This window comes from Ambystoma mexicanum, chromosome 3p, assembly GCF_040938575.1.
Source record: "Ambystoma mexicanum isolate Mex_15411 chromosome 3p, UKY_AmexF1_1, whole genome shotgun sequence".
NCBI classification, from domain to species: Eukaryota; Metazoa; Chordata; class Amphibia; order Caudata; family Ambystomatidae; genus Ambystoma; species Ambystoma mexicanum.
In genome coordinates, this window is record NC_090925.1 from 988,642,657 (window position 1) to 988,666,544 (window position 23,888).

Here is a 23,888-nt window from a genome sequence, read left to right on the forward strand (position 1 = left end):
TTCACCATACAATCACACAGGCAGCCACTGCACCCTTTCACCATACAGGCACACCCAGGTAGCCACCCATACATGTAAGTGTGCACCCTTTTAACATACACTCGACACGCACACCCAGCCACGCATACATTTAATTGTGCACTCTTTCACACGTCATGGGGTTGAGCACTATTACTTCCAAAATAAATGGTTCATTTTTGAAGTCACTCCCATTAAGGACCGAACCATAATGGAAATAATTTCTTTATGAAGGCAGAGTGAGTCAAAAAGAAACTATTTATTTTTTTAATTAATAGAGCTCCCCCAAACCCTAGAGGCTTTCATGTCATGGGGTGGAGGGAGCCCCCAGGCTACAAAAATAAATAGTTTATTTTTGTAGTCACTCTGCCTTCATAAAGAAACTATTTTCATTACTCTGTAACAGAAATAATGTCTTTATGAAGGCAGAGTGACTTAAGAAAAATGTTTTAATGTCCGATGGGTCCCTCTCCTAGGACATGTGGTGGCGGGCCCGCCCGCACCACAGGCGCTGCTGGGCCCCCATAACGCCAGTGATTGGAGGACATTATGAAGGCAGCAGACTGGTCGACCTTTAAAACGTGTTATTTCAGGCAAGCAGAAAAAGTGGCAATCTTGGTGGTAAGTAAGCTTTGATGAAGCATAATCTGAGTCTCCGGGTCTTGACATAGAATTCAGATTTTACACACATATGTTACAGAAAGTCATAATTCTATTAATGACACAGAGGCGAAGGATTATCCCACCCCAGTAATCGATTTCATGAAAATATAATGTGATGATTTAATGTAATGTCTTGATGCAAAGAGAATATGCATATGGGCTTATATGTACGATGATTACCCACCCACTTAGACCAGTTGTCTGAAATATGGTTTATGTTCCATGTTCTATAGTGGATAACAAGCAGACGGGTTCATGATTATCATAGGGAAGAACAGTTCATTCAGCATTTACCGGTGGGGGGGCTGCAGTTTGAAAGGACCAGGGAAAGAAAGAGGAGTTGTGAAGATGGTGGACAGGATTAATAAGGATGGACAGAGCCAATTGAAAGGACCAATAACATTAAGGACTACAAAAGACTCAAAACCTATGGAGATTGTAGTTTATTCCCATTTTTGATGTTTACTGTTATTGTTTAATGATGCTGCTCGAGAAGTAAAGTTGAGAGTCAAGCATAATCCTTCACCTCTTCGTCTTTAATAGAATGATGACTTTTCTGTAACGTATGTGTGTAAAATCTGAATTTACTGGCACATTAGAAAGGCTGACTTCACACAATGCTTACATAGATCAGATGACGTAGTCAACTTTAACAGTAGTGCCTGCTTCAAATGTAATGTAACTGTGCTGTAAAATAATCCTGCACTGCTAATTGAATTGGCCACTCATTTATTTGTCACCTAGATAGTGTAAGGAACTCATGGTGGCAACAGTAAAGACAGACCGAAGTGATCGCAGTTCAACAGTGTTTATTGAACTTTATAATGGGTGAGATAAACACCTAATCTAGACCTAAATCTAAGTTGGGAGCAAGCTATGACCATCAAATAATAATAAGGCAGTCCTAGTGGCATCTTGGCAAATAAAAAGGGCCTATGCTAAAAAAAAAACAATTGACAATCCTTACTACTAAATTATAAAAGAGAGTGTGGCATAATGTTCATCAGAAAAGAAAGAAGTGTTCACAAAAAGATAAGTCAGGATGGTTTGGCTGGGTCTCCCTTGCCCACGTTTTAGGACAAGGAGGGACTTCTGAGCACAGCACACTCCTGTGCCTCGACAGCACAAGGTTCACAGTACAGTTCAACGATATCAAAACCCCATCAGAGGCTAAGTCTCTTTCCTGCAAACGTCTCTTGCCTTAGACGGTTTGCTGATTCAAAGTAACAAACAAACAAAGGTTCTCTCACTGACCTTGCACTTTGGGCGATTGTTCATTGCCCAAACTTCACAATGACAAACAAACAAAAGTTCTCTCAGGGGTCTTGCACCTTGGGGGATTGCTCTTCACCTCTAGGACCACCTTACGCCGGGCTCGGATCCCTTTTGCCAACTGGGCCTCCCTCTGTCGGGTTCACTACAGCCTCTCAGATATCGCTCGTAATCTTTAGGAGCTTCAATGTTCATTTAGACACACAACAAGGTGGATAATCCTCTACCGGGTTCACTCACATTGACACACTGTTCTCGGGTGTATTATTCTTCACCCCAAGTTCTTTGGGCGATTGCTCTTCACCCTTGGGATCACCCTCTGCTGGGCTTGGATCCTCCCTGCAAAAAAAGGCCTCCCTCCGTTGAGTTCACTACAACCTTTCTTCAACACAGTTCATGTATGGCTCAGTTTAATCAGAAAGCGGGGTTTCTTTCTCCTAGCTTTCTTTCGGCATCCCTCTGTCAGGTTCACATTTGGCAATTATCACAGTTCACAATCATAGTGGAAAGCGGGGTTCCCTTCCCCTAGCTTTCCTCTGGCAACGGGGTCAGAGACTTTCGATTGTACAAGGGATTTGACATGACCCTCGTAGGACCACTCTGAGGCCTCATGCCACCCTTTCCTACAGCATTCTGGTCCTTGTAGTTTCCAAAACAGGTCCCGGTCACAGCCTTTCGAATGAGTGCCCATTTGGCGCCAGACCCCTCTTCACCTGGACCTCAACTGGGCTTTCTTTAAAGTTCAAACATACACACAAGTTCTTTCGTCTTGCGTTCAAAATGTTGCTACTCGCAACCTTGGGCTCAACACAGTTCGGTTTGCTATCAGCTTCCTCCGACTCACCGGCTGTGCTGAACCCGTTGGCTTCTTTTTTCTCTGGAGTCAAGGATAGTACCACGGTAGCCAGCTTGCCTTTCCACCTGCGTTATCAATGCGGGAGGCCCCTGTATACCATTGAAATCTGCTGCTCCGCACGCCAGCTGTAAATCCCGGTCTTATGATTTCCCTTTCAGAGGCTTTGTGGGTCTTAGCGGAAAAGGGCAAGGGCAAAGTTATGTAGTTCCATGCACTGGTCATCATCACACAGTGTGTGGAATGCAAGGGTGTCATGGTTCTGGAATGTAGCCATTCCAGAACCATTCTGATATGTAAACTTACTGCCGGATGCGTTAGGCTCCGGGGGCTCTACTATTAAACTTCATTTAAACAAATCGTGCCTTTGAGTATTCCATAACATTTGGCGACGAGGTACCCCACTGAGCGGGGAGCCCCCGGAGTTCCGCTCGGTGCCACGGCCGAACGTGAAGAGCTGTGCAGCCAGCGAGAAAGAGTGAGGATCCAGCCACTGTGCCACAGTCTGGGAGACTACTACAAGGGAACACAGGGTGAGCCGCTTTCACATATAAGTAGAAAGGAAGGATCAAAGGCTGTGATTGCCACCCCAAATGCTCCACGAGAGCATGGCATCTTATGAACTTCCGAGTACTCTTGCAACGGAAATTTGAGTAGAAGAAAGGACCTAAAGGCGTGCCATAACGTGGCAGCCATTTTCTAGACAAAGTAATTTCAATACAAAGTATCCATAGCAACCGCACTACGGAGCAAGGAAAGAAGTGAAAAATACACGTGGAACGAATACTCACGCCTTGTAATGAAACTGGGGAACTATAAACATTGAAAAGTGAACTAAACAGCCAAGGTCATATGCCAAATATACACATATGCTTTACATGGAAATTTAGTGAGTTGCACAGCCTACCAAGTGAGTTAATCTCACCAGGAGACACTTCTCAAAGGAACTTCAACCAACAATTTTTATTTGCATTTGACATTTCCAAAGAACAATAAGGAAATACCAACAGGACAGTCAAGTAGAAACAAAGTCACTGAAAATTCATTAAATGAAATAAACTTATCTGCCTATCATTATGCCGCATATTACAGCACTGATACAGTTTCTCCCACTTCCCGGGAACCCCACATGCCCTTGGGAAGAATGGGTGGACGGGTTCCAGGTATACTTGAGGGCTGTGGGTGGCAGCAAATACAACGATGACCTCAAGGAGGCTACACTATTAAACTGTATTGGAGCAGAAGCCTGACTTAGAAGGGGCAGAGAGTGGGTCTGGCAGTAACAATCGTAAGTTTGAGTGTCCATTAGGAAAACTAGCTAAACACTTTGGAAACAAAACCAATGTTGTACTGGAAAGGTATAAAAATAATTTGAGACGCCAACTGAAAGGAGAATCAATAGATGCTTATATAGCAGCCCTGAGAGGACTCATGTCCACATGCTGATTTACTGGAGTCAGTGAGGAATATTTAAGGGATCAATTGGTGTTAAATGTGGCTGATTCACGCATACAACAAAGATTGTGGCAAACTTAAGATCCGTCACTAGAGCAGGCAGTAGAGATTGCCAGGACTATGGAACTCGGTGATCACTGCATGAGAGAAAGGTTTGACAAGACTGAGGATAAAGAAATCAAGATGGTCCAGGAGGAAGTAAGAGAAGACACTGATGAATCCTTGGTAGCAATGGTAAGGAGAATGTCAACTAACAATTCCAGAGCTAGCTCCAAGAGAGCTAGGGATACTGGGTACAGAAACCACACCCAAAGCCGTTGTCAAAAATGTGGCTGGTATAAGCACAATGACAGTGAGAAAGAATGCCCTGCTGCAGCTGCTGAATGCTACAAGTGTGGCCACATAGGTAATTTTGCCAAGGTGTGCAGGAACATTCGTGGAAGAGGGGGAAGATGTAGCAGATACTCTTTCAACAGACCACCAAGAAACACAGTGAGAGAAGATGAAGAGAATCCTGGACCTGACAACATGCTAACCATCAGCAGTGAAAACACTCAGCAGGTACAGATACTCACAGTCACTGCAATAGAAGGAAATAAGGGACCGTGGGTAAACATGCAGAGAAATTGAATATCCCTACCTATTATGGTGGACACTGGGTCTCCTTATACCATGGTCGATGTCAACACATTTGTCGAAGTACTGTCTGGCAACATGCAGAAGTTACAATGCACAGGAGTAAGAGCAACAGGGTATGGTAAAACCCCCATTGATATCATTGGATGCACCTGGGTTAAGTTACATTTCCGTGAAAGAGAGACATATTGTAGACTATATGTAGCGAAGAATGGCTCGTCCGTAGTAGGATGGGAAGAACAAGCTGCTCTACGTGTCAGGATTCATCCAGGGGAAGAAGTTCCCATTTTGAGTCTATTAAAGGACAATAATGATATTAAGCAAAAACAAAGAGGTGATGGCTGGAAGGTTTAGAATGAATCTTAACTACTGGCATTGCTCTGGGCAACCCTCCAGACCATTGTTCTTCGCCTGCCAAGCCATTACAGAAGGGGAAAGACCCTATGAAAATCAGGCTTGGTCCCACCCCAAAAGGGGCAGTCCAGCCCGAACTACTAGGTCCCATCCCTTCTGCACAAAACCATAAGCATCCCCAAACATGTTTCAGCCTTGTTGGGCCTCATCAGTGAGGAGTAGCTTGGGTCTCTAGGCCCAGCAGGCACGGGACCCACGTCTGGGCATACCCGTCCCACTTGGGGTGACAAAGCAAAAACAAAGAGGTGATGGCTGGAAGGTTGAGAATGAATCTTAACCACTGGCATTGCTCTGGGCAACCCTCCAGACCATCGTTCTTCGCCTGCCAAGCCATTACAGAAGGGGAAAGACCCTATGCAAATCAGGCTTGGTCCCACCCCAAAAGGGGCAGTCCAGCCTGAACTGCTAGGTCACATCCCTTCTTCACGAGACCATAAGCATCCCCAAACATGTTTCAGACAAGTTTTTCAGCACCCTAGACCTATCCTCGGCTTATCATCAGATAGCCTTGGAAAAAGAATCTAAGTACTTAACATCATTCGTCACCCCACTTGGTGCATTCATGTTTAAGAGAATGCCTTTCGGCCTTGCTTCGGCTGCGGCGGTATTTCAAAGATTAATGTCATTTTTATTTGGAGGTCTTGAAGGAGTATACTGCTTCCAAGATGACATCTTAATATCCGCAAGCACAGAAGAGGAACACAAACATTGATGGGAGTGCTGCAAGTAATTCAAAAGAGTGGTCCCACTTTGAAACTTGAAAAGTGTAAGATTAAGTGCGACAAAGTGTCATATTTGGGTCATTCTATTGATGCTGAGGGCATCAGTCCTAAAAAGGAGTTGATGAACACCATATTGGGCATCACTGAACCAAGAAACAAGGACCAATTGAGAAGTTTCTTGGGCATGACTGAGTACTGCTCTAAATTTGTAAACAATTACACCAACAAAACCAAGAATAAGAGAGAACTTATGATGAAATCCATGAAATATGTATGGTCAAATGAGTGCAAAAGCAAATTTGAACAAATAAATGCCACAATTAATAAAGCGCTGATACTAGGGATATTTGATTGTAAAGCTAAAACCATAATCTCAGTTGATGCCAACAAAATTGGTTTAGGAGGCGCATTAGAATAACTGCAAGACAAGGGGTTATCACAATAGCATTTGCATCAAGAGTCCTAAGAGGTGCGGAATTAAAGTACTCTACGATAGAGACGCTTGGGAGTAAAGTGGATATTGGAACATTTTAGGAACCTAGTGTGGGGATTACCCATTTTCCTCAACACTGATCATAAGCCACTAGTCCACGTGTTGCAATCAAAGACACCACATTTAATATCACCAAGGATTAGACGTTGGATTTTGGACATAATGCAGTACAACATCTGCATATGTTACACTCCGGGCAGACTAAATCTAGTGGCTGATTGCTTCTCCAGGTTGCCATGGGATTGTACAGGGGCTGATGTCAAACTAGAGAAAGAGTTAGGAAGTGATGACATCATTGCTACCATAAACCTTGGCGTGACAAGAGAGGAATGGAAAAACACAGCTGATATTGACCCAGAACAAGTACATATCAGAGAAGCCATTGATAGGGATTGGAATAGGTGTGATCAGATCTTAGGAGTTTATGCTCAAATCAAGGAGGAAATGTGGATGGATTCAGGGCACATCTATAAAGGAGATTGAGTCATTCCTCCAGTGAAACTAAGAGACAAGATAATCACTTTGGCCCACAAAGGACATTTGGGGAGAAATTTGATGAAGAGAAGGGTAAGGAGCAATTACTGGTGGCCTGGCATGTGGAGGGATGTTGAGGAAAGTGTCAGGAACTGTACCGCATGTGCTGCAAGTGATAAAGCAAAGAATGTGAGAAAGACACCTTTACAACCTGCAGAGATTCCCAATAGTGTGTGGTCTAAATTGGCCATTGATATCATGGGACTGTATGAAAATCTTGAAGCTGTCAGAATATACATTGTAGTCCTGGTAGATTACACTCCGAAAGTGGGTTGAGTGGGGAGTTGTGGAAGGGAGCATCACCACCGGAAAAATATTGAACTTTTTAAGTGAGATTTTCAACAGAGAAGGTGACCCTAAAGAAATAGTTTCGGATAATGGTGCTCAGTTTACCTCACTAGAATTTCAGGTGTTTTTGAAGGAAAGAGCGATTGAACATATAACCACATCACTTTACCATCCTATAGCTAACAGACTTGTTGAGAGGATGAACAAGTTTGTGAAGGGTGTGATTCAATTAGCTGTAGCCAACTCACTTCCATGGAGAGAAGCTCTCAAGGAAGCGCTTTGCACATATAGAACAACTCCACATACCACCACGGAGGTGGAACACTTTACCATGATGCGGGGCAGACAGGCATCCAATCGTGTGAGACCTGCTTGGATGTTTTTGGATACGAGCAAGGTGCATCTGGACATTGAACAGATTATAAAGACAGTAAGAGAAAAACAGGCAAAGTACAAAGAATACTATGATTGCAGAAATGGAGTGAAGGAGAAAATAATCAAGGAAGGGGATTGGGTTTGTATCAAAGAACCTAAAAAAAACATTGAAGGGTGAATCTAGTTTCAGATCACCACAGAGACTACAGAGTTGTCTGGCAAATCAGTTGTGTTGGAGGATGGCAGGATGTGGTCTTGTGATGACATTGTGAGGGTGCAAATTGATGCCAATAAACCAAGTACCAGCAGGGTGCAAAATTATACCAATAGGCCAAGTACCAGCAAGTATAACAACCAGGTGGCAACTGACCGCACTGACTATGGAACGCAAGGCAGATGTCAAGTCTAAGAAGGGATGAAAGGGATTCAACCTCCTCTCCCGAACCACAGAAGCCGAATAGATCGACCCTCCCACTGTGGTTGGCATGGGCATCTGGATGTAGAAACACAGATAACCACGTGGCAGCCAATGGGGGGAAGACAGAGTTAGGGAAAGGGGGTGGAATGACAAAGGGGAGGTAGGGAATAGAGAACATGCATATATATATATATATATATATATATATATATATATATATATATATATATATATATATCCAAAAGAATCCCCGTACCGAGGTACAAGAAAAATGGATGGCACTCCAGGAAGAGGTTTCAATTTAAGCAGTCCTTTCCAAACACAGAGTCAGGAAGCCAGGATGTTACAGGCACGAAATAAACTTTAATAATTATAATGTCCAGGACAGAGAAAGAGACAACAAACCGCTTGTTCACGTTGAGGGTAAAAAACACAGAAAGTGGACTTAAAGACTAACAGTTTCTCTATGATTTTGGGGTAGAGAGTCGTATTGTGTGACACATAATTTCCTAGTCAAAAGCGGCGGCCATATTTAAAATTACATTTTCTCTGCCATTCATTGCATTTTAAATCTAGAGTGCAACAAGTATGCAAATTGCTCTAACAATTTTCACTGTTTAAACAAACCAGTGTAACATATAGGGCATAACTGTGGTGCCAAGGTTACTACATAAATCATAATGTACGGCACAATACATTTGCAAACGTCACACAATTATATTGAGCTTTATAATAAATGCCCATTTTCAATTTGTGTCCGTGTTTTAAGTTAACCTATTGTGACCTTTGTTATATATAAGTCTTCACAGATAGGGTTTTTTTGGGTGTATATATGGGTATGCTCAAATGTTGAAAATGGAGTGCTTAGTGCATCTCATTTTTGTTAGCTGTGGTTTACATGTATTGGGATTAACTCTTTAAAATTCTTATGTATATCAGCTGTGCAAATCTGCAGTATGAAAATAATTAGTTGTTAAAGTGCTAGTGCAAACGTTATGAATAACTGTGAAAATCTGCAATGTTCAACAGCTATTGCTCGAGTGCTTAGTGCATCAATATATATATATATATATATATCACACAGAATACTAAATACTGAAACCCCTGTATACCTGTCTACTGCCTGAATGTACTAACGTAGGAACTTGGGTTCTTAATTACCATACACCATACCCCTGACCGTACCCATGACTCTGACCATGGAGATATCACATATAGCAGACATAAAGCAACACCAACTGTATGGTACACACACGGGAATACTCCCTACATGAATTCAACATGACAAATGGCCCCGTGGGCTGACATTTAACATAAGCAAACAGAAGCAAAGCACATAAATCGTGACATTCCTGTCATAATAGGACTGGACCGCCCTGCCCCTTCCCATTAACAGAGAATCTTCCTGCACTGAGAATATTGCCTCATACTCCAAGTGTAACCCGTGTAACTTGCACTGGTTTACATTAACTCATAAGTCTCTCAAACGTAGCACACCATATAGTGTTCTCAAGATGCACATGAATACTAGGAGGTACTTATCTTAGCGTTCGGATGCCTCGTAAGAACACCCGGACATCAGGAACTGTCGCTGTGAAGTGCCGTAACCTCAGCGTGCTACTGCCGCGCATAGTCTGCAGGCAGCGAAAGGAAGGAAGTCACTGCCGCGGCCCACGTAGAAAACAAACTTGCAGGAGGCTGCTGCGAGATTCACGTGAACACTAGAGTCAGACCGCAAGGGTCCGCGAGTGCGGACCGGCAACGCTCCCTCTCCCTGTCGTGTTGCCTTCCGTTCCGTTCGCCTCCTTGAAAGCTTCCCCGCTCGCCATCAGCTCGTCCAATGCTCCTCAAACGCCGTCATGACCACCCGTGCTGCATAACCTTAATTATCGGCACCTGTGGTTGGGCGGTCAACGGCTAAATATTCTCTTAACGGCTCAGCTGTTCAATGGCGCGAAGTGCATAGACTACAACTCGCCCCTTAAGCATGCTGGGAATCGTAGTTTCTTCCTCATTTTCTCGTATACTATCTCCTGGGCTTGCACCAGACCCTACTCCTGACAGCAGAAACCATGATAAAAGAGACAATGGGGTAGGAAGTGGCAATGAGGTCACCAAAGGTGTGTTATCCAAAAGAAACCACAAGACAATTTAGAATTTCAACAGTGACTATGTTTATTACTAGTGATCTCATCGCCTTGCTGCTTACATGTATCCTTTGTTATTCCTGTTCTTATTGATTTTCCTTATTCAGTTTGTTTTTATTATTAGTTCATATCCTGTTACACTTAATGCTCTCTCTATAATTTTTCTTTTATCAATATAAGCAAGGGGAATGTTATGTAGTTCCACACACTGGTCATAATCACACAATGTGTGGAATGCAAGGGTGTCATGGTTCTGGAATGTAGTCATTCCAGAACCATTCTGATATGTACACTTACTGCTGGATGCGTTAGGCTCCGGGGGCTCTACTATTAAACTTAATTTAAACAAATCTTGCCTTCGAGTATTCCATAACAGGCAATTCCCCTGCGTCGTCCTTCCAGGTCTCACCGCTTTTCTTCTCCCTTTGTACTGCCAGTTTGGTGTATCTGTCTCCTTGTGTGTTCGGCCTTGCTTGAAGTGTACTTTGCTCTCTGCCTTTTATCCCTGTGGGGATGCTAAAGGGCCTTCAGGTGTGTGTGAATATTGTTAATTGCCTGACTCTGCCTGACCCGAGAGTTGGGACATGTCAGATAAATGTCTCTGGTGTTAGTTCATTGTCTGTTACTGTGTAACTAAGTGTTTGTGTGGGGAAAGGGTGAGTAGAGCTTCTAAATATCCTCCAGGGTAGGATGGGGAAAGGATGTTACAGGGAAGGGGATACTGTGTCTCAAACCTCTGTGTCCCACTTCCACTCCCCAAAGACCCCTCGCCCCGGTAATCCTCCCCTACTGGTCCACCCCCAGGAACTGGATCCAATAGCGATGGCCGTGTCCTGGCCACCTGGATGACAGATCTCCAGGGACCAGCGGGTGAGACACCTTCCGGTTTCTTATAATAGACATGTACATGTATGACATATGTTCAGATTTGTGAAGTTTCATGTATTCTCTGATAAATAGGGTATGATATTGTATCTTGCATCTGTCACTTTATCTGAGTCTGGATCTCCCATGTTCCAGGTTCAGTCAAACTATGGTAGTCCCATGGTGTGTGTAGATAATTGTTGATGCTGATCTCTGGGAAATTGATATTGGCATGTCTCAAGTGTGCTGTCACAAGTAGCAACTAAGTTCCCACTCTGTATTCATCCCCTGTGTGATAACCTCCCAACCTTCCATCTCTCTAACTAGGTGGAGAAGGTGTGAGAGGCAATCTGCATACAGCTCACAGTAGCACAATGAAGACACAGCCAGCAAGGAGTAGTGTCGGATCAGCTCCGCCCCATTTCCGGTGTGTGCCGTCTTTATTTTATTTATCTCTTGCCCTTTGCAGGGAACTCATGGTGGCAACAAGTAAGACAGACACAAGTGATAACAGTTCAAGGGTGTTTATTGAACAATGAATGCTGTAAGCAGGTTGGAAAAATGCCTAATCTAAGCATAAATCTAAGATGGGAGCAGGTGTCGACCATCAAATGAAAATAAGGCAGTCCTTGTGGTGTCATGTCAAAATAAAAAGGGCCTATACTAAGAAACCTATTGCCAAACCTTACAACTAATACAAAAAGGCTGTGGGATGGTTTTCAAGAAAGAAAGGAGTGTCCTTAAATAAAATGTCAGGATGCAGTAGCCTGGTTCTCCCTTCCCCATGTTTTGAGCACGGGGTAAGGAGGGATCTTGGAGCATAGTACAGTCTCTGCCTTCGCCAGCATGAGACAACAGTTCCAATGGCAGCTCTCAGGACCGTTGATGGCCAAGTCTCATTTCTTTGGAAAGTCTCTTGCCTTTGAAGTCCTGACGTGTTCCATATAACTAAAACAAAAGTTCCTTTAACCAAATGGCAGTTCGTTAGGGTGCTAATGGTTCACCCTTGGGTCCCCCGCTTCTGGGCACTAACCCCTAAACAGTTCTTATAAATGTCAAGGCCTTCAGTGGTTGAGTCTCTGTTTTTCGAGGGCCTGATGGATTCATAAAACAACTAACAAACCCAAAGTTCTGTATCATATATCTCTTGGGTGATGGCTTCACTCCTGTGTCCCCTTCTTCTAGGCGCTGACCCCTCAGAATACTTTTGGGTGATGGTTTCACCCCTGGTTCTCCCTCGTTCGCTCGGACTCCAAATGACAAGCGGGACCGTGCACTTCTCCTTGTCTTCCCAATGTCTTTTTGAACAGTTCATACTGGACATGCCTCTGCCGGGTTCACGTTTGCCGACATACTGTTTCTTGGGATTTTAGACTTGCTCCCTTCCCGTCAGCATCCCTCGGTCAGGCTCACTCTTGCTAACTTCACATTCACTTTACTTTCCTGTGCTGTGGGATTCACGTCCCTTGCTTTCTCTCAATGTCGGATTCCCTTCCCTGGCTTTCTCCTGTGGTGCGAATTCCCTTCCCTTACTTTCACACAGTTTGTAGATCAAAGTCTTTTGATTGTACAGGATTTTACAAGACCTCCTGTATGACCACTTTGACTTATTTTGGCGATTCTCCTACAGCATTCTGGTACATGTAGTTTTGCTCACATGGGGATCGACCAGCGACTCTCGAGTTAGCACCCACATGGTGCTGGTTTCCTCCTGCAGCTGGTCTCCCCTTAACACTTTTCACAGTTCATTGAACTTGGTTCAAACTTTCCACTTTGCGATTCTCATTGAACACAGCCCAGTTCTTATCGGCTCTCCCCTCGACTCACCGGCTGTGATGAACCGCTTTGCTTTCTCTGTCACTGTAGTCAAGGCTGGTACCACGCTAGCAGGAGTTTCCCTCGCTCCCGCTTATCAGCATTGACACGCTCGGTGTACTGTTGACATCTGTTGCAGCACACTTGGGCTTTTACGATTCCCTCTGCAGAGGTTTCGGGGGTCTGCTTCAGAAAGGGCAAGGTTGTGTCTCTCCTTGTCAGCCTCTCGATATTCACAACCTTTCTCCTCCTCTTGAACTGCTGCACCTGCTTAGCGTCCTGTCATGCTGTCTGTCGTGCTCGCCTTGCTCATCTTGTACTCTCTTGCTCCACCTTTTATCCCTGTGGGGAAAAGGAAGGGCTGTGTGATTTAAGTCAGTTGCCTGACTTTGCCTGACCCTTGTATTGGGACATGTCAGGTAAACAGTTTCATTACAAGTTCGTGGTAAACCAGTATTCATGTCGGAAAAGGGAAAAGTGTGGGTATTGGAAATGATAGTCTTTGTTTTGGAAAGGAGAGGGGTTGAAGTGTTAGAGTATACTATGGGACGGGATAGGGAAGGTTTGTGAAATGGACAGGAATGACCAGGATTTAGAACAGAACATAAGGGATTGTGGGAACTATAGCAATTTATCTGAGCACTTTGGGAGTGCAGAAAATAATTATCAGAGGGACGGGAAGAAGAATGATTGGGTTTGTTGGGCAAACCGGAATAATTGGGATTGTGAAATGAACAGAGGGAATTGTGGGAACTGTAGTGTTTTGTCAGGGAAAAACTGGGTGTTTGGGACAGAATAACTTGAAGTATGTGGAGAAGAATGAATGGGAGTAATCGGGTAGAAACAGGATGACAAGGGTTTGGGATCTAGGGGATTGGTTCTGTACGGGGTGGTTGATGGGTTTGTGTAGCAGAGATTTAATGGGAGGAAGGGAGGAAGATGTGGCACAGCCCACGAAGGTCTCAAAGATTTCACCCTCCTCTTCTCCTTCCTTGGTAACATACCACATCTCCCTTTGGGCATTCTCCTGAGCATAACCCTGGTTTCCCCTACCCAGGTGATCTTTCCTTGCTTGTTTGCTTTCAGGGTTGGGATAAGAGAGGGTCAGTCCTTTCGTGGCAACCTGAATAAGGAGTTCCCAGGATCTACTTGGGAGAACACCCTCAGTTTTCTCACACGTTCATCTCCTCGCGTGAGGCAGGCTCCCCCCCATACACGTGACGAGAGTCAGGCGGAACACCACATTCCTCCAACACTTACAATTGTTTTCAACATTTTCTCATTTATGATATCTTCGGATATTGTGAGAAACCTGAAGGTGTCTCACCTGATAGCCCCCATAGATCTGTCATCCAGGTTGCCTGGACACGGCCATCACTATTTGAACCAGTTCCTGGGGGTGGACCAGTGCGGGAGGATCACCTGGATGAGGGGTCTTCGGGAGTGGAAGTGGGACACCGAAGGGTAAGACATAGTATCCCCTTCCCTGCAACAGCTTTTCCCCATCCTACCAGGATACCTAGAAGCTCAATCCCCAACTCCTTTCCCGACACAAACACTTTCTCACGGACAGTTCATCGTAAGCGACAATGTACTAACACCAGAGCCGTATACTTTTTCCTTTTACAATTTTTATTGATTTTTCACACAAAAGAAAATACAGACTTTGTAAATAACATCCAATGATACATCCCATTGTTCATCTGTTCAAACCTCCCCACACCTCCCTACCCTCCTGCATCCAGCCTATTCCACTTACAATGTCTACCTATGGTATGTGCCATGCGATGATGCCACGATTTAATCATAGCCATTCACCCATTGAAGACTAAGACGCTGGAACTACTATGCAGATGGTTTTGGTGGACTACCATGTCAAGAGATGTTGATTATATCGCAACTTGTTCCATTTGTGCACAGTGTAATACTCAGAGACAGAAACCAGTAGGCCTCTTTCACCCTCTTCCTGTCCCTCACAAACCGTGGTTTATGGTATCCATGGATTTTATTGTTGAGCTCCCACCGATCCATCACTATGATACCATATGGGTTATCATTGACTATTTCACTAAGTTAGCAGTTTTTGTACTCTGTATCTGGGGTGCCTCTGCTCCTATTTTGGTGGATCTATTTTTGAAACATGTCTTCCGTTTCTCTGGGTTACCTTCTGTTATCATCTCCGACAGGGGTACTCAGTTCACTTCATGCTTCTGGCAGGCCTTCACTTCCTCCTTTGGCATCGAGGATCGATATTTCAGTGCCTATCATCCTCAAACTGATGGACAAACTGAGAGGCTAAACACCACTTTAGAGCAGTATCTGTGCTGTCTTTGTCTACAGTACCAAGAGACCTGGTTAACTGCCCTTTTTTCGGCTGGGTTTACCTACAATAATTCTGTTCATTCCTCTACTGGTTCCTCTCCTTTTTATGCCTTGTTTGGTCAACACCCATGTTCGATCCCTCTGAAAGCGCCTCTTCCCACTGAGAATCCTGCTGCTTGTGCTTCCATTAGGGATCTTGTGACCTTACATGGCTCTGTCAGGAAATATTTAGTTCGGGCACAGGACCGTGCCAAGAAATACGCAGATCTTCACTGCATCCCTGCTCCTGTTTATCGTCCGGGAATGAAGGTTTGTGTAATGCATCGACCTTGGAAGGTTTGGAACCGATGGAAGTACACCTAACATGGATGCTGGAAGCTTCGTGTTGCGGTCTATGCATTATCCAAGATGGCCGCCAGCACGTATTTAAGCACAACGCACCAGTGCTCCGATGCGTTGCATCAAAGTACTTTCGTATCTTACCAGCGCTGTGTTTCTGAATCTCTTGCTACTTATTATTGCTTCCTGTTGTTTATTCTTCTCTCTTCTTTCACTATCTTACACCGAGGTTTACGTACTATTTTTTGGGTAGCTTTCCTATACGGTTGGATCCCTGATAATCGCACTTTGAGGTTAGTTCTTTAACTCCTCAGTCTCTGTATCTATTCTTCCTGCTACATACCTTGTTTACTTTCACCTTGCCTACCGTTTCATTTCAACTTACTCTGTTTTTCTTCCGCCTGGAGTTTCTTCTCTCTAGTGGCAGTAACCTTTCCACGCTACTTATTACCAGTTTGTTGGTTCGCCGTCTTGGTGTTCTTCTACCATCCGGCCATTATCCTGTGCTCCTGGTATGCCTCAGTTCCTTCGACACCACCGGCTACTATAAACTGCCTTTTTGGACCAGAATTCTCAGTTCTCTCGATCATACTACACCGAAGAAAGGACTGGACTCGCTTCTACTCTTCTACCCAACCTGAAGAAGACCATTCACACAGGGTTTTTTCAGCTTACGGCTTTTTCCCTGGAACAGCGGGTTGGCTCCTGGGAGGCTTCTGGATTTGGTCCCTATGCGGTCACGGTGGCTTCCGGGGAGTCACGCCCGTATTTGCATCAAAGAAGGAGTAAAGAAACCAGAAATACACGAAGGAAAAAGAAGACGGAACTCCAAGAAGATTCCTCAGGTGATTCATGGGAGGAGGAGTTGGAAAGGAGGGGAACCAGGGTTGCAAGTTTTGACAGTATACAACGCCAAAAGACAAAGAGAATGGCTACTCCAGAACAGGTTCAAGAAATGTGTAATGCCATTCAAGCACTACGAGTCGATATGCAGAATCTACAGGCTGAGAATCAATCTCTTCGTCAGCAAATAGCTACCTGAGATGAAGGAAGAGGTGAACTACCGCTGATGCCCCTGTCCATTAACAAATATGATGGTGACCCTAAGGGAAAATATGAATTTCTCGACGCCTGTACCGTGTATTTCTCTTTCAGAAGGAGGAATTTTGATTCAGGTAGATCACGGGTTGGATTCCTGATAGCTAACCTAACGGGTAGTACATTAAAGTGGGCAACACCTCTAGTTACCTCTGATGATCCTTCGGTAAATGATTACGATTTATTTGTTCGCAATTTCAAGACTAGGTTCGAAAGACCTGAGGTTCAGTACTCTATGAGGCCCTTATGGACGTAAAGCAAGAGAATCAAGATGTACAGACTTATATTTCTCACTTCCAAGGTTTGGCAAGCTTAGCAGGATGGCCAGACACTGCGCAGCAGACCATATTTCGAAGAGGGTTGCACGAAGATATAAAGGATGAGTTGGCACGGGTCGAAAGACCCGAGACGTTCTCCGATCTGGTGTCCTTGGTACTCCGGATAGAATTCAGGTCGAATGAGAGACACCAGGAGAAACGGAACGGTCGAGGATTCCAATGGAACCACCAAACTGGTGCACAATTTAAGGATCGTGTTTCTTCAGAGGAACCAATGCAGATTGGTCCAACCAGAGGACCCCTGTCTTCTAATGAGAGAAGACGAAGGAGAGAACACAATTTGTGCATGTATTGTGGCTCTTCAGATCATCAGTTGAAAGATTGTACAGAGAGTCCATCTCGGCGTTCGGAAAACGCGCAACCCCGAGTCTACGCAAGGGAGACTACGGGGAAGGTGGCACAAACTCTTGCAACACCACTAACACAGGAGAAGACAACCGACTGATGATATTTCAAGTATCATTGAACCCTACTAATGGAACCTCGATTCCGGTATTAGCCATGTTGGACTGCGGTGCTGCAGGCAACTTTATTGACTCCTCATGGGCACAAGACAAGGGAATTCCGCTCAGGCAGAAGAGGAAGCCCATTCCTGTGGAAGGTGTTGATGGACGTCCATTGTTGTCAGGACCTGTTACTATGGAAATATTACCCTTACAGGTAACCATAAAGGATCATACCGAAGAGATAATCTTTGACACTATCAGGGCTGCTCATTTTCAAGTAATACTTGGCATTTCTTGGTTGAGACTTCACAACCCTTCTATTGATTGGAGTGATAATAGACTGAATTTTAACTCAGATTTCTGTGGAAGGAATTGCATCAAGAAGCAACTGGTTGAAGTTCCTGCTTACCCTATGAACCAGTCTACAGTTTCTATTTCTGCCATTCCCATCCAGTATCAAGAATACAAAGAGGATTTTGAAGATGTTGTTCCCAAACTCCTCCCACCTCACCGACCTAAAGATTGCAGGATAGACTTAAAGGAGGAAGTCTCATTACCTTTCGGTAGGATGTATCCGTTGTCCCAGCAGGAGCGGACTGCCTTGAAAGAATATCTGGACTCCAATCTTCAGAACGGTCTGATTCGGAAGTCAAGATCCTCCGGAGGTGCATCACTTTTCTTTGTAGCAAAGAAGGGAACGAAAGAACTACGCCCATGTATAGACTATCGAGAGCTAAACAGAATTACTGTCCGGGATCGTTATCCCATGCCCTTGATAAGGGACATTCTTGAAGCTGTTAAGGACTCCAAGATCTTCGCTAAGATCGGTCTACGCGGAGCATGCCACTTACTCAGGATCCATGCAGGCGATGAATGGAAGAATGCCTTCCGAACACCGTTGGGGTTGTTCGAGTATTGTGTGATGCCGTTTGGATTAGTCAACGCCCCATCAGTGTTCCAGTGGTTCATGGACCACATTTTCGCTGATATGCTAGGAACTTCCGTAGTAGTGTACTTAGATGATATTTTGATCTACTCTTCCACTCTAATGGAACATCGAAACCTTGTTAAGGAAGTACTGCAGAGGCTCAAGGACAATCGTCTGTACACTAAGGTCGAAAAGTGTACCTTTGAGGCAACCGAAGTACCTTACCTCGGCTTCATCTTATCCTCTAATGGAATACGGATGGATCCGGATAAGGTAAAGGCCATTCTCAGGTGGCCAGAACCTTCTTCTCCTAAGGATATTCAAAGATTTCTTGGTCTGGCTAATTTCTACCGTCGTATCATTCCTCACTTCTCGGAGTTGGTACTTCCTCTGACTATGCTTCTCAAGAAGGGAAGTGTCTTTGAATGGAATTCTACCACACAATCAGCCTTTTCGGACCTCAAGAGACTGTTTACCACAGCTCCGGTGCTTATTCAGCCGGATCAGGCAAAACCCTTTATCGTGGAAGCAGATGCTTCAGGCGGAGTCCTCAGAGCCGTGTTGTTACAGGAGGATAATGAAGGAGTAGAACATCCCATCGCCTACTATTCGCGTACTCTTACAGTCAGTGAACGAAACTATTCTGTACTTGAGCGAGAACTATTAGCTATGTTTCCTCGCTTACGAGGAGTAGAGACATTTATTACAAGGGGCCACGCATCCATTTCTAATTTGCACTGACCACAGGAATCTGCGAGTTCTTCAGCAGATGGAATGCCGCAATTCCCGTCATGCCAGATGGGCATACTATTTCTCCAACTTTGATTTCCAGATAACATATATACCAGGCTCACAAAACGGAGTAGCTGACGCCCTTTCGAGAAGCTGGTCGGAAGAACAAGGAATGGATGTTACACCTACTGAGAAGGAAAGGATGTTGCCTACCACAAGATTTATAGCAGTGATCAACTGCTTTCTTCAGAAGGTTAGGAAGGAATACAAGACATGGACTAGACAGAATCTAATGTCTAAAGGTCTTCAAGAAAGAGGTGGATTATGGTTCTACAATTCGACTCTCTTTCTTCCTTCTTCGCAACTTCAAGCCAAGGTGCTACATTTTTGCCATGATGTCCCATTAGCTGGTCATAGGGGACAAAAGGCCACCTACGAACTATTGGCCAGATGTTTTTGGTGGCCTTCGATGAGAGCTGATGTTAACTCATACGTTAACTCCTGTTCGGTATGTGCTAGTGCTAAGGTCTCTAGACAGAGGCCTTTAGGACTTCTACAGCAAGCTGATTTACATTCTTGTCCCTGGGAGAATCTATCTATGGACTTTATAGTAGATCTACCTCTGTCCCAAGGGAAGACAGCTATAATGGTTACTGTCGATTCCTTTTCCAAGCAGGCTCATTTCTCCTCTCTAACAGGAGTGCCTTCCGCTTCTGAGACAGCTTCTGTATTCCTACGAGACATCATAAGACTGCACGGGTTTCCTCGAGTGATCGTCTCGGACAGAGGAGTACAATTCACCTCCAAATTTTGGACCATTTTTTTGTGTAAGGAACTAGGTATCCATGGAGCATTATCTTCAGGATACCACCCTCAGTCCAATGGACAAATGGAGAGACTAAATGCCACACTGGAGGAGTATCAGCAGTGTTTCTGTAACAAGGAACAAGACAATTGGGCTTCATTGTTACCCATGGCGGAGTTCACATATAACAACACAGTACATACAGCTATCGGAATGAGTCCTTTTCAGTGTACCTATGGTTATCATCCGCATTTTCTACCCACCAATACAGCCGGAAGTACCAAGGCTCCGGCAGTAGACGAGGTAGTGTTCAAGATCCAACAAACCCATCAATTGGCTTTGCAGACTCTAGAGGAGAGTAGAAGGAACTACAAGAGATTAGCCGATGCTAAGAGAAGACCAAATCCTCAATGGGGCCCTGGTTCAATGGTATGGTTGTCCACCAGGTACTTACCTCGCTGGACACGTATGGGCAAATATTCTCCAAGATATATCGATCCATACAAGATCGAGGCTAAGATCAATCCTGTCGCTTACAAGTTGAAGCTACCACCTCGATTCAAGAGAATACACCCGGTATTCCATACTTCCTTACTAAAGGCTTATGTGGAAGATCCCTTCTGTTAAGAAGACGAGTGTAGCAGATCTCAATGAAACCAAGGAGTATGAAGTGGACAGATTGGTTGATTCACTTTATCGACAGGGTATTTTGCAGTATCTGGTACACTGGAAGGGATATCCTAGATCAGAGAGAACCTGGGAGCCCAAAACCCATATAAGTGCTCCAAGACTTGTTCAGAAGTTTCACACGTTGTACCCGAGTAAACCAGGTGGTGTCCGACATCGAAGGAGGCATACTGTAATGAATTGACCTTGGAAGGTTTGGAACCAATGGAAGTACACCTAACATGGATGCTGGAAGCTTTGTGTTGCGGTCTATGCATTATCCAAGATGGCCGCCAGCACATATTTACGCACAACGCACCAGTGCTCCAATGCGCCAATGCGTTGTATGAAAGTACTTTCGTATCTTACCAGCGCTGTGTTTCTGAATCTCTCGCTACTTATTATTGCTTCCTGTTGTTTATTCTTCTCTCTTCTTCCACTATCTTACACCGAGGTTTACGTACTATTTTTTGGGTAGCTTTCCTATACGGTTGGATCCCTGATAATCGCACTTTGAGGTTAGTTCTTTAACTTCTCAGTCTCTGTATCTATTCTTCCTGCTACGTACCTTGTTTACTTTCACCTTGCCTACCGTTTCATTTCAACTTACTCTGTTTTTCTTCCGCCTGGAGTTTCTTCTCTCTAGTGGCAGTAACCTTTCTACGCTACTTATTACCAGTTTGTTGGTTCGCCGTCTTGGTGTTCTTCTACCATCCGGCAATTATCCTGTGCTCCTGGTATGCCTCAGTTCCTTCGACACCACCGGCTACTATAAACTGCCTTTTTGTAGCAGAATTCTCAGTTCTCTCGATCATACTACACCGAAGAAAGGACTGGACTCGCTTCTACTCTTCTACCCAACCTGAAGAAGACCATTCACACAGGGTTTTTTCAGCTTACGGCTTTTTCCCTGGAACAGCGGGTTGGCTCCTGGGAGTCTTCTGGGATTTGGTTCCTATCCGGTCACGGTGGCCTCCGGGGAGTCACGCCCGTATTTGCATCAAAGAAGGAGTAAAGAAACCAGAAATACACAAAGGAAAAAAAAGACGGAACTCCAAGAAGATTCCGCCGGTGATTCAGGTGAGGAGCAGTTGGAAAGGAGGGGAACCAGGGTTTCAAGTTTTGACAGTTTGGTTATCAACCAAGAACCTGAAATTACATGTTACACGTAAACTCCTGCCATGTTTGAGTATTAACAATAACTATGGGGTGAGCCCTCAGGTCTTTTCGATGATTCCTTGTCATTTGAATTTTCCAAGTTCGGCTTACACTGCCTCCCACAGAGGGAATGGGACACGGCGGTGCCTCACGGCTCTGGGCTCAATGGTCGGGTCAATGTGCGCTTTGACTGTTCTGTCTCTTAGGCACCCTATCCCTTACAATATGCAGATTGTTGTATCTGTTTGTCCTGTAGTCGGGGTGCTGGTTCCATTCTTCTAAACTTTGTTAACTGCATCACGTTCACTGTCACACCAGTGTCTATCACTACCTTGGTGGGAGTCCCGTCAGCTAACACAAGGCAAGTTGGTTGTGCCGAATTCTTGGCGTTTAATTTTCTCTTTCCTGGTTTGATTGCAGAGATCATATGGACACGCTACTCCCTTTTCTTTTGGCGGTTTTGTGAATTGTCTGGGGGTGAATCTTCTTCCGAGGTTTCGTTCGTGTCACTCTCGCTCTCACTGGGTGATCTCTGGGCTGTTGCTACAGCTCTTGCTTTGCCTCTGCCTCTTTGTCTCGACGATGTGTGGTCTGATCATTCAGCTTATCTCTGGATAGGTGGATTCATGCAGACTGCAGCAAAATGGTTCAGCCGTTTACACTTGAGGCACGTAACCGCTAGCGCTGGACATGGTTCTCCTCTGTGCCAGGGGCCTCCGCATCATTTGCAGGAGTCTTGTTGTTTACTCTCTCTTTGGGTCCTGGTGTTCGTGGGCCTCCTCCCCTCTGGTCTTACTTTGATGGCCGCTTTGTCTTATCTTCATTTTTTCTAATGTTATCAAGTGGGAGTCGATTCATGGCTGCCTCCCTGGCTGCTACCTGCTCATCGGTGCGCTCTTTCTGCCGACCTGTTGCAAGGATTCGATCCAGGAAATATTCTTCTCTGAGAGGATTGCTCTACATAGTTTTTCTGAGGATATGCCATGGATGAACTGTTGTCGGAAGGGCAAACTCCTCAGGGAATTCACAGCCTAGCGCCATTTCCCTGATACGTGCGTGGAAGTCATTGATTCCTTCCCCTGGCCAATGCCTTGCATCCGGAGATGGACACGTTCGTGATCTGGGTTTAGGTCCGGTTTGAACTTCCCATTCAGAGCCACCTTCACTGCTTCAAAGTCGTATGCAGCACCCCTGTTCTGCAGCGTGATAAACAGCCATAGCGCCAGTGTGCCCAGATTGAGCAACAGTAATGTCCGCAGTTTTCTAGCATCTGTTCATTTTATTTGCCGTCACATGGAGCTCAAACTGTTGGAGCCAAAGTTTCCACCGTAGAGCTGCTCCTGTGGCATATGGATCAAACAGCCTCATAAACGCACCATGTGTGGCATCAGGCCCCTGATTTGGACCTTCTAGCTTCGCTGCGTCTCTTCTCCGGGAGTGTTCCCCTTGCTGGGCTGCCTTGGGGGCTGGCCATCTCGCCGGGTGGATGTTGGGTTTTCTCTGTGCTGCTGGGGGTGCAGGCTGTTACTTTGTTTGGTAGGTGTGAGCTCTCTTTAGTGGTTGTATTGGGTCATGCAGCGTTTGAGGGTTTGATCTGATCCCTCTACTGTAGCTCTTCTTCTCTCCGAATTTGTGTTGCACATGGAGATTCACACCAGCAGGGGCCCATGTTGCCTCCTGGCAGTATGATGCGAGGGTGTTCACGCTGCACATGCTGCTGGCAGGTCCCGCTGCTTCTTATCTATGAAGTCAGCTGTGTATCAGGAGGAGAAACGCTGCTACGCAGTGAAGCTCCGTGTGTTGGAGTTCAGGGCCTGCCAGCTGACATTGCGCAGCAGGCCAGAGTCAGGCTGTGTTTATGCGCGTACGAGTACGCAGGGGCGGGAGGGATCCAGGGGAAGGGAAGTGACGTAACGGGGGGCGGGCTCGGGGAGTTGGGAAGAGAAGGAAAATAAAGAGGACGTTGTATGCAAGCGCTCCGTGTCCCGTGTCTTCTTGCAGCGCCATAGCCCGAGATACCCAGTGGGGGTACCACAATGGCGACGAGGATGGGATTGCGGGCGGGGCACCGCTCCTAGGAGCTCAGCAA

The 23,888-nt window shown here is 45.2% G+C and overlaps 1 protein-coding gene across 1 annotated transcript; it reads left to right on the forward strand.

The window, feature by feature from the left end:
* The first annotated feature begins 6,022 nt into the window (after positions 1-6,022).
* Positions 6,023-6,451, forward strand: LOC138580017 (uncharacterized). Its single transcript, XM_069650249.1, has one exon. It carries the CDS (start codon positions 6,023-6,025, stop codon positions 6,449-6,451), a length of 429 nt encoding a protein of 142 aa, XP_069506350.1.
* Positions 6,452-23,888: the final 17,437 nt, after the last annotated feature.

Excerpts from the sequence above, each read along its gene's own strand:
- LOC138580017 (XM_069650249.1), top strand. The coding sequence starts at position 6,023 with ATGGGAGTGCTGCAAGTAATTCAAAAGAGTGGTCCCACTTTGAAACTT.